This window comes from Populus nigra, chromosome 1 (genome assembly GCF_951802175.1).
Source record: "Populus nigra chromosome 1, ddPopNigr1.1, whole genome shotgun sequence".
Lineage (NCBI taxonomy): Eukaryota > Viridiplantae > Streptophyta > Magnoliopsida > Malpighiales > Salicaceae > Populus > Populus nigra.
This window is the reverse complement of record NC_084852.1, coordinates 33,325,472-33,340,949: the sequence shown is the minus strand read 5'-3', so window position 1 is coordinate 33,340,949 and position 15,478 is coordinate 33,325,472. Positions and strand designations below refer to the sequence as shown.

General features: G+C 31.9%; 2 protein-coding genes across 6 annotated transcripts; both read left to right on the top strand.

Moving 5' to 3' along the window:
* The first annotated feature begins 1,328 nt into the window (after positions 1-1,328).
* LOC133691620 (uncharacterized) lies at positions 1,329-6,800 on the top strand. Of its 5 annotated transcripts, none has more exons than XM_062112222.1 (14): positions 1,329-1,479; positions 1,568-1,631; positions 1,763-1,856; positions 2,219-2,391; positions 3,469-3,506; positions 3,604-3,683; positions 3,867-3,934; positions 4,333-4,645; positions 4,920-5,032; positions 5,103-5,168; positions 5,421-5,511; positions 5,684-5,751; positions 6,088-6,125; positions 6,497-6,800. In XM_062112222.1, the coding sequence occupies exons 1-14, from the start codon at positions 1,442-1,444 to the stop codon at positions 6,687-6,689; spliced, it is 1,437 nt and encodes a 478-aa protein (XP_061968206.1). In that variant the 5' UTR covers positions 1,329-1,441; the 3' UTR covers positions 6,690-6,800. The 5 variants fall into 5 exon arrangements, with proteins under 5 accessions (XP_061968206.1, XP_061968197.1, XP_061968189.1 ...); XM_062112213.1 differs by having other exon boundaries at positions 1,742-1,856; positions 5,687-5,751; XM_062112205.1 differs by having other exon boundaries at positions 1,742-1,856.
* A 6,685-nt stretch (positions 6,801-13,485) lies between these two features.
* Positions 13,486-15,092, top strand: LOC133671249 (aquaporin TIP2-1). Its single transcript, XM_062091957.1, has 3 exons — positions 13,486-13,739; positions 14,098-14,348; positions 14,562-15,092. Exons 1-3 carry the CDS (start codon positions 13,613-13,615, stop codon positions 14,925-14,927), a joined length of 744 nt encoding a protein of 247 aa, XP_061947941.1. The 5' UTR covers positions 13,486-13,612; the 3' UTR covers positions 14,928-15,092.
* Positions 15,093-15,478: the final 386 nt, after the last annotated feature.

Below are 15,478 nucleotides of genomic sequence, written 5' to 3'. Positions count from 1 at the left end.
TTAACTTTTCAAACTCATGACTTAGGTTATTAGACTACAAGCACCTTATCTGAAAAAAATCACAAAGCTCAATTTTCAACCACTCAAATGTTGACAGATGAAATTAAAAAAAATTAATTTTTACAAAAGGATAAAAAAAAAGCAATTAAAAGAATAAAGATCAAAATTGAAATAAAAAATAACTTCGAGTAAAATTACAATTTTTTTGTTGAAGGGTAAAATTAAAAAGAAAAATTAATTTACTAAAAGAACTTAAAGAAAAGAAACAATTACAAGAATGGGCATCAAATTACAAAAAAAATTACGAATTATAATTGAAGGACAAAATTTTAAAAAAAATCATTTTTTTATAAAATATTAAAGAACAAAAATTAAAATTCAAAAAAATAAGGAACTGAGTCGAAATATCAATAAATAAGATAATAGTTTAGAGATATTGAAAAGCCAACACAAATTTCAAGAGGTGAAAAGAGAAAATAGAGAAAAAAAATAATTTATCATCGTCATATCCCACCCCACTTTGATAAAGATATCATGACAATTTCAAAGACACAGCAGAAAAGAATTTTTAGCTACCAGAGCAAACCGCCACCTTTAAAAAAAAAATATTTTATATTTATTAAAATATTAAATTATTTTTTATCCAACTTGATTATAATAAAAAAACAAATATGGAAATGCGAAGAAGCTTCTAAATGCTAATTTTAAAAATTTTACTTTTAAATGTATTTTAATCATTTTAGTATGCTTTTAAAATATGAAAAGTTTATTGTCCAAAAAGTAACTAATGATCTTTGTATTATTTCTAATAGTTAGTTTAATAATTTTTTTTAAAAAATAATAAAATTATTATTATATTATTCCAATAAAATGTTAACTCTTTTATTTTTTCAAGGGCTATTAGCTTCTGTTAAGAAGTGTTAATTTTAACCTTTGCTTGTAAATAACTAACCCAATTCTAATCTCTTTTTTCACCTTTTTCATTTTTCATTTACTTATTTTCTTCTCATTTTCCTCTGTATTCTCCATTTTCATGTTATAAATATCTCACGAAAAGAAAGAAAGAAAACTAAATCAAACGAAACTCAATGTTTAGAAAAGTGAATCAAACGGTATTTTATATAAAAAAATTGTTTTATGTGTTTAGATTATTTTAATGTATTGGTATTAAAAATAAATTTTAAAAAATAAAAAAAAATATTATTTTAAAATATTTTCAAACAAAAAATATTTTTTAAAAATATAATATTATAATATTATATAAGATGATAATGGTTAGTAGGTAATATTGGAACTTTCTAGGAAATATAAGAGTAATATTGAAAATCTAAAAACTACAAGGGTGAAAATGAAATCTATGAAAAAAAGGAAAAACTTCACTCATTGGAGTTTCAGTCGTGGAAGGAGGTGAAGAAACAGAAGAGTGAGTGAGGAGTGAGGAATGATTGCTTGCAGCAGCAGCAGGTCTCTCTTCTTCGGGTAAAATACGCACTCACGCTGTTTGTTTCCTAAGAAATATTAGCCTTTTCTTTTAATTTTAACATGTTACCTCTGGGCGGGGCAACAGAGTTGATTGCGCTCTCAAATACGCGAATCCATTTCTGAAATCGAATCCACTTACTTACTTTGAGGTTGGTTTTAATAAATTATTTTGTCGTTGTATTAATTAATTTATAAGGTTTATTGATGTTTATTATTTATAGTGGTAGTAAGTTGTGAGTTGTTATTTAATATTAACAAGAGGATTAGTGGCGTTGCGAAGGAGGATGCTAGGATGGATAGGAACAAGAAGCTTAAATCAGCAGGTGGTATTCGCCAATGCCAATGGAGACCGGTCTCTGTCTCTAACATTCAAGGTTTGTTTTTCTTTCTTCAATCTTTTTAGCGTACAAAGTGCCCTTTTGATGATTTCTTGAAGGGATTCTTCTTCATTACAAGACAACATTTTTGTTGATTATGGATCGTTTTCAAGTTTAAGAGCAATTTCAATGGTGCATGCCATTCTACTTGTCGTTATTGTAATATCATTTTGTTATGTTTAACCATAAGACTAATGGCACTCCTATTTGGACCCTGTAGCTATTCAACTGATACTTGGCCATGTGTTTCGAAACATTATGTTAAGAGTATATGCTTGGCATTACTTATTGGAGTTTGTGTTGTTGTAAACCATCTGTATTCTGGTGTTGCTTATGGGTTATTCAATGTAAATCTGTAGAATCCACGGCCGAAAATTCTGTTAATGAGTTAGAAGATGGAGATCATGTTCAAGAAACGATAAAGGTTGCTCAAGTGGTGACTAATAATTGTGATTCAACCATCAGTGCTGGTGTGCTGAATGATACTGTCAAGCCCATGCTTTCTGCTGAAAAGCATTCACTTATGCTTGAGGTAACTTTTTACTCGTCAAACTTTAATTAATTTAGCCATTTTCAAGGACAGGGTTATGAAGGCCCATTCTTGCAGTGGGTTTAGGCTTGGGCACATGATATGTTCTCTCGTTTTGAAGTAGAACTTCTCATTTGTTTGGGTGTTTGGTATTTAGGCTTTATTCACATTGCATCTCAGTATCATTTCAAATATACATTTCTGATACCTGCTGTAGGTTTATGCTTGATGCTTGATTATGGTTTCTTTTGCCCAGCTTTCCCAAAAGTTTTAACTTTTCTTATTGTCTAAACAGTGTATTATTAAATTTTAAACCCAAAGGAAGAGATTTAAAAGGATCATTGATCTTTCTCTTTGAATACTGTTGAATGTAACAGAGGCATGATATAAGTTATTTCAAATGGTCCTTATGGGGAATTTCATGCAAGGAATTCGACCTGAATAACATGAATGGTTGCCATCATTCACTCTTTTTAGTTTTTTCTTTTTATTAGTACATGTTTTTCTTTCTTAAGGAACTGTTTGACGGAATGTTCTGTTACCAAAAAGTATTCTATCGTGCATAGAATATCAGATGGTGCAATGTTGCCATGTTAGGGATTAAGTATAGACGCCTCCACTAACTCGTGTAGTTTTCACAGTAGTTTTTATTGGCTCCTGTCAACTTTGATCTTATGTGTTATTCTTACTGTGTTAATCACCCTGATAGTAATGCATTCTACGCTGTCTATTTCTCAAATTCCTTGAAATACATTGCTAGATTTTAGCATTCCAGGATTTTACATTATAGGTGAAAAACTTTGTCACCTGGTTGAAGGTAACATTACTGTCTATCATTTCCAACTGAGGCAACCTTTAAAATGAAACCTAAATATTCTAAGCATTTGACACTTAGACCCTGTGAACCCCATTATGAACCATGTCATTAATAGTCCACTCTACCTCTACCTGCTAGCACATTTATCATCTTGTAATTATTGCTATTTAATTTTCTTCTCTTGTGCTCTTAATTTTTTTTTTTATCCTTGCATTTGTTTTTAATTTTAGTTTTTATCTCACTTCCTTTGTTTTTCTTCGAAGGTGGGTGCCTCTCTTATTCGATTCATCAAAGGAAAAGAGTATGGATTTCAGCATATTTTTTATTTTATTTTATTTTATTATTTTGAACTTAAGTTACATCCATATTCACTTTGACTTATAAGTTCCCTGCCTCAGAGGATCCACTCAAAAAAAGATTGAAGAAGAGATGGGAGTTAAAATTGTTTTTCCGTCATCAAAGAAGGAAGAATCTATTGGTAAGCTGTCCTGGTTGAAATTAAATGTCTTGCTTTAGTCATTTTGAAACTTCTGGGTTGTTACTATGTCTTCCAAGATGGTAGCATGATGCTTGAATTTGACAATTTTGATCAATAGATTCAAACTTGCTGATCACAACATTGGCAGCGATTGTTTACTACTTGACATGTTATCCTTTGCAGTCATTGAAGGCATTTCAACTGATTGTGTGACAAGAGCTTCTAAAAAGATACAAGCTATTATGGATGAGGTCAGTTACCAGTCATTGTGGTTTACAAAATTCACGTGTTCCTTTATGTCATTCCAGTAACATTTAACACATTTGAGACCTAGTTTGATGGTTAATTTTTCTCTTAGGTATTCTAGTAGTACATGACTTGTTCTATGCATGTAATGTAGTTGTAGTCTAATAAATGCCTAGGCAACTATCGAAGAGAGAAAAGTATGTGGGGAGTAAAAAGGTGTGCTTTGCTATTCAATGTCAGGTTTTGGCATCCATCATTGGAAGCATGTGACATACATCTTTTTTTCTTGTGCAAATGACATACAACTTATTTGGTTTTGTTTTGGAATGCATCAGTTATTCTTTTTCTACATACATGCTTGCCAGATTGCTAACATATTCTTTATTTCTGGTTAAAATCACAGGCGATTGAATCAAGTCTCGACTACTCTCACTTTATATCTCTTCCATTGGCAATATACCCTGAATTGACTGATAAGCTAGTCAATTTTCAGAATTCCATACTGGGAACTAATGATGTTTCTGCAGATGAAAATTTGGAAAGTGATTCTATTGAAGACACTTTGGACATCAAAAATAAGGGTCAGGAACTAATTAAAGGACGTGATGTAGCTGTTGAACTCAAAGTTGAAGATGAAAAACATGTTAAAGTGGATTTAACTAGCATTCCTTTTGTTAGTTATCCTCCCAAACCACCAAGGTTGCCTAATGCTTCTGGTAGGTTTTAAGTTCATTAGTTAATTGAGAGATTATTCTGGTGCCCCTATAATAGCATATAGTTCTATACCAATTTTTTAAACTATGGGCCCTATAAAATTGCTGATAATCCATTTTTGCTTGTTCATAATCACAGAAAAAGATGAGATAAAATGCCAACTTTACTGTTATCTAATTTTACCAAAACTGTTTTGCTTCTATTTCTCTTAGGACCTTTTTTTTTCACTCTCGTCTACTTAAATGAAATCTTACTGATTTGTGTTGTGCTTGACAGACTTTGGAATAGACAAATCCATATTTATTAAACCTACAACGTTTCACTTGACTGTACTCATGTTGAAGTTATGGAACAAGGAGCGAGTCAATGCAGCTTCAGGTGTCCTAGAGGTATGTTTATTTTAAATAAGATAGGTAATAACTAATGGTGGTTGTACTAAATATTTGTGTGTGTGTTTAGAGTATCTCATCAAAAGTGATTGATGCCTTGGATAATAGACCTATCTCCATCAGGCTTAAAGGGCTGGTAAGTAGAACATGACTTGTTCCTTCATGTTTTTGTTTCTGCAGTAGGATACAGTGGCCTTTTGAATCTCGAACTCTATCTTTGGTAAATCAGGGTTAGATACTTTGAAGTTCTAGCGGCTTGTCTTCTAACAAAGGCGGCATATTTTAACATCAGCATGATGGATGGATTGCTGTCTCCATGCCCTTCTATTTATTTGGTATGCCAGCTATTACCTATTAAGTAAAATTTGTGCTCTTTATCCACTGGCAGGATACCATGAGAGGGTCTTTGTCCAAAGCTCGTGTTCTCTATGCTCCTGTTGAAGAAATTGGGAGTGAGGGCCGACTTTTAAGTGCATGTCGTATCCTAATTATCTAAGCATTAATAATCTGGTGCCACTTCACTGTTTACTGCACCTGGGAATGAAAACAGGAAAGAAATTTAGAAGAAAAAAAAATGCTGCCTTGTTCCATTAGATTTTAAGATGTTTCTGTGACTTGATGAAGTCTTTTGAATTTCCTTAGCTTGATTAGAAGTTATCATCAATGCATTTGTTGAGGCTGGACTTGTTCTAGAGAAAGATGCTAAGCAAAAGTTAAAGGTATGTTACCCTCCTTTTGCTCACATATGATCATGCTTCATGCTTCTTATGAAAATTTTATATTTGGAATTATTAAAATGTTTCTACCTATTATTCGGCTATCTGCAGTGCTTTTTAACTTTCCAAGTAGGGATAGAATATTTTGCTTGCTTAGTTCCTAGGTGTTCAGTTAAATAATGTCCAATAATAGACATAGTTACAATTGGACCTGAACAACTTACTGGACCTAATGGACAGTGGGGTTGCCTAGTTGTTTCAGTCTTATGTTCTCTTTATTACATATAGGTTTGGTTTCGGAATTACTAATATCAAATTTGTTCTCTCATTGAATTGCAGTTGCATGCCACAGTGATGAACGCAAGGCACAGGAAAGGGTACAGATATCATTTATTTTTGCTCCTGCGTTTTCTTTCGGGTGAAATTATTGTTTACCAGTACCTGTGCTCTCTGTGTTCATTAGACTTGAGTTCCCAAGGGTTACAATCTTCAAAAAAAAAAAATATTTGGTTACCGTTTTATGATGCAGTAGGACATCAGTCCCACCTCATTCTATTTTTGCTGATACTTCATACTTTTTAGGGATTGAAGAGTAGATTTTAAAAGGCTGGGAACTAAGTCTAAAACCTTACTAAAATCTCAGGGACCTATCAATGATTTACCCCTTTCTTTTTGCCTACTTGCTTTCTATGCTTCATTTTGGCTTTTGTTCTTCTGTTTCGTATGCCTGATTTCCTGAAAATTTCAGGAAGAGACGAAGAAAGAATGATTCCTTTGACGCAAGGGCCATTTTCAAGCAGTTTGGATCAGAGGATTGGGGGGAGTATCTTATCCGTGAAGCTCATCTTTCACAACGCTTTGTGTTTGATGAGAATGGATATTACCATTGCTGTGCTTCAATACCTTTTCCTGGAAAAGAAGAACGCCAGCAGACTGATTGATGTATATAGCTAAATTTCTATCTGGGAGGAAATGGTTAAAGTGTTAATTGCTGAACATTTTAAAATTGTGGTTATAACTATGCATTCAAATCAAATCATCTAGTTGAACAACTTGTTTATGCTCTTTATTTGCCTTGGATGCATATTGGTAATTCTTCTATATGTTGTCATACACTATCATCATTATCTATGCTTTTCTACTTTCATTAGGACTCATCTTTTCATCAACAAAGAAGAGAATAAAATCTAATGAAGTTAATAGGTTAAAGTCATAAATAATTTTAAATAGTAAAAAATTAATGGTAGAATGCATACTCAGATTATAAGCAGATTATAAGTCAATGAATGATAGAATCTTTTAAATTTTTAAGATTTTTTTAAATGACATTATATAAAAGTGTAGTTATAGTTTTATTTAGTACTTATGTTTGTCTATCCGTTTGTGGATGACAAGTAGTTAGAAATAACAATTTAGTTCTCAACTTTCTCTACAAAATCTTTCAAAAGTAGTTAACAAACTTAACATCATGATTTGATACTATGCTCTTAAAAAATCCAAGAAGTTGTACTATTTCCCTTAAAAAAAGTATGATAGGTTAGTTACGTCATTAATTTTATAATATACTATGACATCAACAATTATAAAAATAGAGTCTTTACCTCATTTCAATCTAAGTAAATCTAAAATAAAGTTTATAGAAATATTCACCTAAGATTCCTTAGATACAAACAAAGAAGTATACAAGCAATGCAATAAAACCTTAGACTTAACTTTTCTATATGTTGTATATCATTTTTCATTTTAGACCAATAAAAGTGTTTTGTAATACATCCAAAGTCTTAATGACATCAAAATTCCTCATTAAACTACCCTTATAAGCTTTACATATAAACACTCCACGCACAGAAATGTTAGGCATATAAAGTCTATTTTCTTTAAACAAGTATCCATCAAGTCTATAGAACTTTTCAAAAGTGAATTTTTATATGCATAAAATACATTAGCAAAATCGCTATTATTTACATATAATTCTTTCACATACTCAAATCCTAACTGCTTAGCATTCAAAGTAAATAGAAGAACATACCTTTATGATAGTGCATCAATCACTATATTTTCCTTACATTGTTTATATTTGATCACATATGAGAATGTTTCAATGAATTCCACCCATTTGGCATGTCACCGATTCAATTTACTTTGTCCTTTCAAATGCTCAACGATTCATGATCTGATTGAATCACAAATTCTTTTGGCTATAAGTAATGTTATCATATCTCCAAAGTTCTTATCAAAGGGTAAAACTTCTTATCATAAGTAGGGTAGTCCAAGGCTGCACCATTAAGCTTTTCATTAAAAATAGGTAATAGCTCATTTATCCTATATTAAAACTACTTCAATACATATTCTTAAGGCATCACATTCAATTTCAAAAGCTTTATTAAATCAGGTAAAGCTAATAAAAGTGTTGAACAAAGTTTTTCTTTCAACAAGTTAAATGCATTATCTTGTTCAATTTTCCATTTAAAACCAAATGACTTTTTAACAATTTTAGTTAAATATGTGGCTAGAGTACTAAAATCTTTAGCAAAACACCTATAGAAACTAGTCAAACCATGAAAGCTTTTTACCATGGTGATCGATTTAGGTGTAAGTTATTCTTAGATAACTTTAACACTCTCTTCATTCATCTCAATACCATGTTCACTAACAATGTAACTAATAAACATAATTTTCTCTATGCAAAATATATACTTCTTCAAATTAGCATACGATGATTCTTATGAAACACATCAAGTACATTGCGTAAATGTTCAACGTGCTTATTTAAACTCTTGCTATAGATTAGAATATCATTAAAATACACAACTATGAATTTAACATAACCAAGAAACATAATTTTCTCCATGTAAAAGGTACACTTCTTAAAATTAGCATACAATAATTCTTTACGCAACACATCAAGTACATTACATAAATGTTCACCATGCTCATTTAAACTCTTGTTATAGATCTGAATATCATCAAAATATACCACTATGAATTTGCCTATGAATGCACGCAACATATGATATATCAATCTCATAAAAGTACTATGTGCGTTGGTAAATCCAAAAATCATGACTAACCATTCATACAAACTATAGTTAGTCCTAAACACATTTTTCATTCATCACCTTCTTTTATCTTATTAATATGATGATATTCATTTTTCAAATAAATTTTCAATAATACACAAAACACATACAATTCATCTAACATATTATCAAGCTTGGGGATATGATGTTTATATTTTACTATTATATTATTGATAACATGATAAACAACACAAGTCCTCCAAATTTCATTCTTTTTAGGCACAAGTAATAATAGAATAGCGTATGAACTCATGCTCTCTCGTATGTATCCCTTTGACATCAACTCTTCTGCTTGCCTTTGAAATTCCTTTGTCTCCTCGAGATAATTTTGGTAGGTTGGTTGGTTAGGAATCACAGGTCTGGGTATAAATTAACTAAAACATATTAATTAAATGAGTGGGATGCTTTACATAGCATGTATTCGATTTTAATGAAGTAATTAAAATAAATAATTGGTTAGTCTTCATATATATATAATTTCCATGTTTTCAAATACATTTATAACCTAATCATTTTCATTCATAAATAAGTTATTTTCTAATTTATTTTAATATTTTTAAGAAATAGAGAAGGTTAATAAAGCTATAGATAGGATGGAAAACATTTTTTAAAGTAAAAAATATGACAATATTGATGAGAAAATAATACTTTTTTAAAATAAAATACTACTAAATTAAGCTTGATTAACACTAATCAAGGAAATTCTTGAAATTAAAAAAAAGTTTAATTAACTTTTTAAAACTAAAATGACTTATTTATAATTTAATTCTATAATTTTTTTTTTGACATAAAGGAAGAAGAGAAAAAGTACAAAGAAGAAGTATATATGCATATGATTAAGACCACTAAAAAAGTGTAGCTGCATGTGCTTAACTAGCTTCTTATCATAGATTTAACACATGTGTGTTTGGTATTGTGGTAATTTTTATGGTTGTGATTTGAAAAAAAATATTTTTATAAAAAAATACTTTTAGTTGAAATTAGTTTGATAAAATATATGTTTGGTTAAAACTGTGGTTGAAATTGAGGTTGAACGTAAAATAATTTAATGTGTTTGGTTAAGAATGCTTTTCAAATTGAGATAACAAAATAACTAAAAAAAACATATATTAATTTGATGGTTTTTAATTGAAATATTGTAGATTTAACTACCGCTATTACATAATGAAATAAACAATATTTTATATAAAGTATTTTTTTTATTATTTCATTAAACTATCTGCAATTCCATCACGTATGAAATTCATCTTCCAAGGACTATAGTTTACATGACTTCTTGAGCGTGCAACAACATCAGGTAAAATATCATCAGAAACAAAATTGGGATTGCGATCAAATTCTGCAAATACTACGTTATCATGCGATCTCTTCTAATATAATTACATAGTGCCATTATATCGAATAAAACACAATATCTAAGAAATTGTTTTGGATTTTTTTTATTTTATTGAGTCTGGTCCGGCCCATGAACAGTGAAAACACTCTCCATTGTTCACTTTGCAGAACAGTGGAGACGGGGAAATGCAGCAGAAGAAAAGAAGGAGAAGGGTAAGAGCAGGTTACCTTGCGTTGCGGCGATGTATGGCTAACGATCGAAACGACGGAGGCTGGTGCTGAATTGAGGGAGCTGCTTGGCCGATGGATAGCGGTCCTTCTATTTTTCCTCTGTTTCTGCTCTTTTTCCTTCTCTTTTTGCACTATCAGTGAAGGAAAAAGGAGAACAAGCCCTCGAAAAGCAAATGGAAATTGCTTTTCAGAAACTGAGGTCCAACCTCAGTTTCAGGTGGGGCTCACAACAATAAAAATATGGTTAATATTTAACCAAACACTTATAAACAGCTACAGTCGCAACGCCAAACACGCGCATAGTATGCAGTAGCATATACATACGAGGATAGAGGTATATCTCTTTTGAATCATAGCCTGCTTAACACCAGCATCCTCTGCTTCAAAGTCCAATCCTGAAATGCTCATCGTGCACAATTTCAAACTTCAGCAAGTTGATTTACAAGGCTTTTCAAGCTCTAAACAGTTCAATGTTTAATATTTTATTTTGTTTGCCTTGGCCCCATATATCGATCTGTAGGATATGCATACAGATAATGTTCTTAGTAGAAGGTGGACGGCATCATGCTTAACATTCTATGATGAGATCAGTACTGTGCAATTACCTGCCCCATGACAACCTATGAACTAGTCATTTTGAGGAGAGGTGTTCCTTGAGATTTTAGAATGAAAAGGGGGAGGTGAAAGTCTTAAATCATTCTCAATTTTCATGGGGCAATTGCCTGCTTTAATGATAATTTGAGACACAGCATGTGATGCTGCAATGCATTGCCTGTGATCAACGATGATTGATTTGGATCACCATCAATTGTGATGTGGTGCATGCATGGCCGATTTCAGCTGTGAGAAATGTTGGGTTGGCATTGATCGATGGACAGTCCTCCGCCTGTTCACGGCCACAGGTCCCACCTCCACCGGACAAAAGAATCACCCGGAGGATATCAGAAACCACTTTTTTCCAAGAGGTGAAAAAAAGGCAGAAAGGGAAAAGGTACCCATTACATGTCAAAAATAAAAAGATAATAATGAGAAGACAAACAAGGCACCGTTCTCTTTTTGGTGGGACAGTCTTAGAGATTCCTTCCCATGCACTTTGCCGGCAACCTCTCCTCTCACTCTAGTTAAAAGCTAAAAACAATTATGTTGCACTACTAGGAAATTTAGCAAATATAGATGGAAGTATTGATGGAAATAATACCAATACCATCACTAAATTACACCAATATTTATTGACAGAATATTATTTTATAATTTTCTTCAGTATTTACCGACAGAAAATTTATATTAATAACTACTAAGTAAATTAAAGTTTGAAATGAAAAAATAAAAAAATGATATGTCATTATTACAAACAAAATTACCGAGAAAATATATCCGTCACTAATACTTGTCGGTGAATCTGTAAGTAATATTTAAGTTATAACATGATAGACAACCCCTATCTCCTCCTCCTTAATTTTTTTTCCTTTTCTTCTTTCTTTTTATTCTACAGAAAATAATACACAACACCCTCTTATTTTTACATCATCACAAATGCAGCCACCCCCAACAATCAGTCTGTCAGTATTCTTATTCTAGTTTAATTTTTTTTTTAAGATTCGTCATATCAAGTAAACAAAACTATCCATTTTTTGTTATAACCTATTTTTAAAATGTTAATTTTTTTTGTATTTTTATGTAGCATATGTAGTTTGTTTGTGTGTTTACTTATTTTACAACTTTTTCCTATAGAGATATGTTGTATAAATGTATGATTTGTACATGTTAGGGTTTGTTTGAGATTTTGAAAAATTATATTTGTTTGTCATTTGATGAAATTGAGTTTGATTTTGTGACTTAAGAGTTTTATAATGAAATAAATAATGAGTTTTTTAATAGATATGTTTCATATTTTATCAATTTTTTGTTAAGTCGAAGATTTTGGTAAATTTGAAGGAATTTGAATTTTTTGATAAAATTGATAATGATTTGGGTGTATTATTAAAATAGATTAAATAAGTTTGAGTTAAACCAATGATAGCTAATTAGTTAGGTACTAATAATTTGTTTCTTTCACGTTATTAATTAATACATGTTGTCTTCAATATTTTATATAGGTTTCATACAAGTAATAGATAATCGTTCTTAATGTTGAGACGGTCCAACTTAAATAATTATACGAGGAGCTGATGTTAAACCTCACAGGTATATGTTGTCTACCTTATCGTCCATCTAGTCCCGATGAAGATCTGTTTCCTCCTTCTCCTCCTCCTCCTCCTCTGATTTCTATCTACTAAATAAATTGTATTCATTGATATTTTTAAAAATTAATAATAAAAAAATATATTGAAATTCTATTTTTTTTATAGTATTAGAATATATCATGTAGTATTAATTCCATCGGTAATATTAATTCGATCACCGATGGAATTACCAACGGTATATTCTGTCATTAATATCACATACTCACTAATAGAATTACCGAAAGAATAATGCCAGCAAAACTTTTTTATTTAACGTATTTTTTTATCTGTAAATCTATCAGTGATAATATTACCGACTAAATAGAAATCGCCTACAATATATTTTTGGACGACCTGTCATCATTCATGATTCTGTCCGTGAATTTTTTTCTAACAAAGTCAGTGTTTAAACAGTAGCAAAATAATCCGTCGGTATTATGGAATATTCTGGTTGGGTGATGCTATATCTACTTATTTTTCAAATTAATCCCCGAACTTGTAGCCCATCTTGTATGAAATATATAGATGGTCGGTGCAGCGTGTGGCCATAAGCTAGTCAAGCCCTTATCACCTCCTTTTGTTTATCACTGTTCCTCTCACGCATGGACCCCATCACGGCATCACCCACTTCCCTCTCTCTCTATCATGAAGGTTGGTGACGTGGAAGAATCATTGATGTGCATCCAGACATTTCTATTGAGGAAATAAAGTGGGTTAAAGACGGCCAGGACAGCAAGAAAAAACGTCATTGGATATGGATGGATAATGATGATAATAATAATAATAATGGTGATGCAGCTTGCGACCAATTTATTTAACTTCAATAATTATATTATTATACTCATACTCTTATGTGTATATAAACATGGTGTCCTGAAAAGGGCATTTGTGCAATCTGAAATATATTGAACTAGCTGCCCTATATATCCTTGTCTTCTTAATTGGTTCTTCAATTCTCCCATTTTCCAGAGCTCCCCTTTAGCTATTCTTTCAAAGATGGCTGGAATTGCCTTTGGTCGCTTTAATGATTCTTTCAGTTTAGGGTCTTTTAAGGCCTATCTTGCTGAATTCATCTCAACTTTGCTCTTTGTTTTTGCTGGTGTTGGTTCAGCCATGGCTTACAGTTAGTATTCTCTTTTCCACACCCTCGATCCTTACTCACAGCCATTTTCACAGTCATAGCTTTCCCTTTTGATTCCCTTAGCATGGATATATATATATATATTATCGAACCACAGCACAAAAACATATATCTTATGATCATAACTTGCAAAAACTTGAGTTCTAGATTCAGTAGCTTATGTTACTTGAGCTTGAAGAATATCCTCTTGATTAAATATATATATAGTGCTAGCATTAACAGGCAATATCATGATATATGTCAATATTTAGCCACGCAAGGAATATTGATAACGCAGTGCTGCCTGTAAGTTATAACAGTAATCAAATACTAACTATAAGGATCTTAATTACTCTTGCAGATAAGCTGACAGGTGATGCAGCTCTTGATCCTGCTGGGCTAGTAGCCATTGCGGTTTGCCATGGATTTGCTCTCTTCGTTGCAGTTTCTGTAGGTGCCAACATCTCCGGTGGCCATGTTAACCCTGCTGTCACTTTTGGCTTGGCTCTTGGTGGCCAAATCACCATCCTCACTGGCATCTTCTACTGGATTGCCCAGCTCCTGGGCTCCATCGTTGCATGCTACCTTCTCAAAGTTGCCACTGGAGGCTTGGTAATTAAGATCGATATATATTTTGCATCTTATTATATATTGAATCACTCTACTGGGACGACCTCCTAATACATATATGAAAATCTCCATGCATTTTTTTTCTTCTAAACTCTTCTTCTTTTATGGTAAGAAGTATGTTTTCAAGAGAAATGTGATTTATTTATTAATTTTCCCTTAACCTTGACTCTCCATATGATTACCTGGTTTCAACAGGCAGTCCCCATCCACAGTGTTGCAGCTGGAGTAGGAGCCATTGAAGGAGTCGTCATGGAGATCATCATCACATTTGCCTTGGTTTACACTGTCTATGCAACTGCTGCTGACCCCAAGAAGGGATCCCTCGGCACCATTGCTCCCATAGCCATCGGTTTCATTGTGGGTGCCAACATCTTGGCTGCAGGCCCATTCTCTGGTGGATCCATGAACCCAGCCCGATCCTTTGGCCCAGCTGTGGCTAGTGGTGATTTCCATGACAACTGGATCTACTGGGTTGGGCCTCTTGTTGGTGGTGGGATTGCTGGACTTATCTATGGAAACGTGTTCATCACTGATCATACTCCTTTGTCCGGAGACTTCTAACAACTTCACTCGGCCACATTTGTCTTTGTAATAAAGAAAGGGGTAGCAGATTATGCTCTTCTTTCTTTTCTTTGCGCTCTCTCTCTCTCTCTCTCTCTAAACAATTTCTTCAAGTCTATCTTGCTGTAAAGCTCTGTTGTCAAAAACCATTTGCTTTTATGAAAATGAATGGAGTGTCCAGCCAGGGAGGTAATTAGGGTGCGGTAATAATTAGTTTTTAAAGTATTTTTTATTTGAAAATATATTAAAATAATATTTTTTAAAAAATTATTTTTAACATATCATATTAAAATGATTTAAAAATATATAAAAAATTAATTTAAAATAAAAAAATATTTTTTAAAAAAATTATTTTTAAAACACAAAAATATACATCCTTGAAATTATCTTATCATGACCAGTTGTTTGCCTTTTGTTTTAGATTCATCTTTGCAGCAACCTTACAATTATTAAGAATCTTCTTAAATACTTATATAAGTTGGTTTGTGTTTAATTTTTTTAAAAAATATTTTTAAAATACAAAAATATATATCTCTAAATTGTCTTATCAT

Bases quoted from the DNA above. Each gene is read 5' to 3' on its own strand.
- LOC133671249 (XM_062091957.1), top strand. From the start codon at position 13,613: ATGGCTGGAATTGCCTTTGGTCGCTTTAATGATTCTTTCAGTTTAGGG. The intron at 13,740-14,097 runs GTTAGTATTCTC...TTACTCTTGCAG, and splicing joins TGGTTCAGCCATGGCTTACA to ATAAGCTGACAGGTGATGCA. The intron at 14,349-14,561 runs GTAATTAAGATC...TGGTTTCAACAG, and splicing joins AAGTTGCCACTGGAGGCTTG to GCAGTCCCCATCCACAGTGT.
- LOC133691620 (XM_062112205.1), top strand. From the start codon at position 1,442: ATGATTGCTTGCAGCAGCAGCAGGTCTCTCTTCTTCGG. The intron at 3,684-3,866 runs GTAAGCTGTCCT...TATCCTTTGCAG, and splicing joins AAAGAAGGAAGAATCTATTG to TCATTGAAGGCATTTCAACT. The intron at 3,935-4,332 runs GTCAGTTACCAG...TTAAAATCACAG, and splicing joins TACAAGCTATTATGGATGAG to GCGATTGAATCAAGTCTCGA.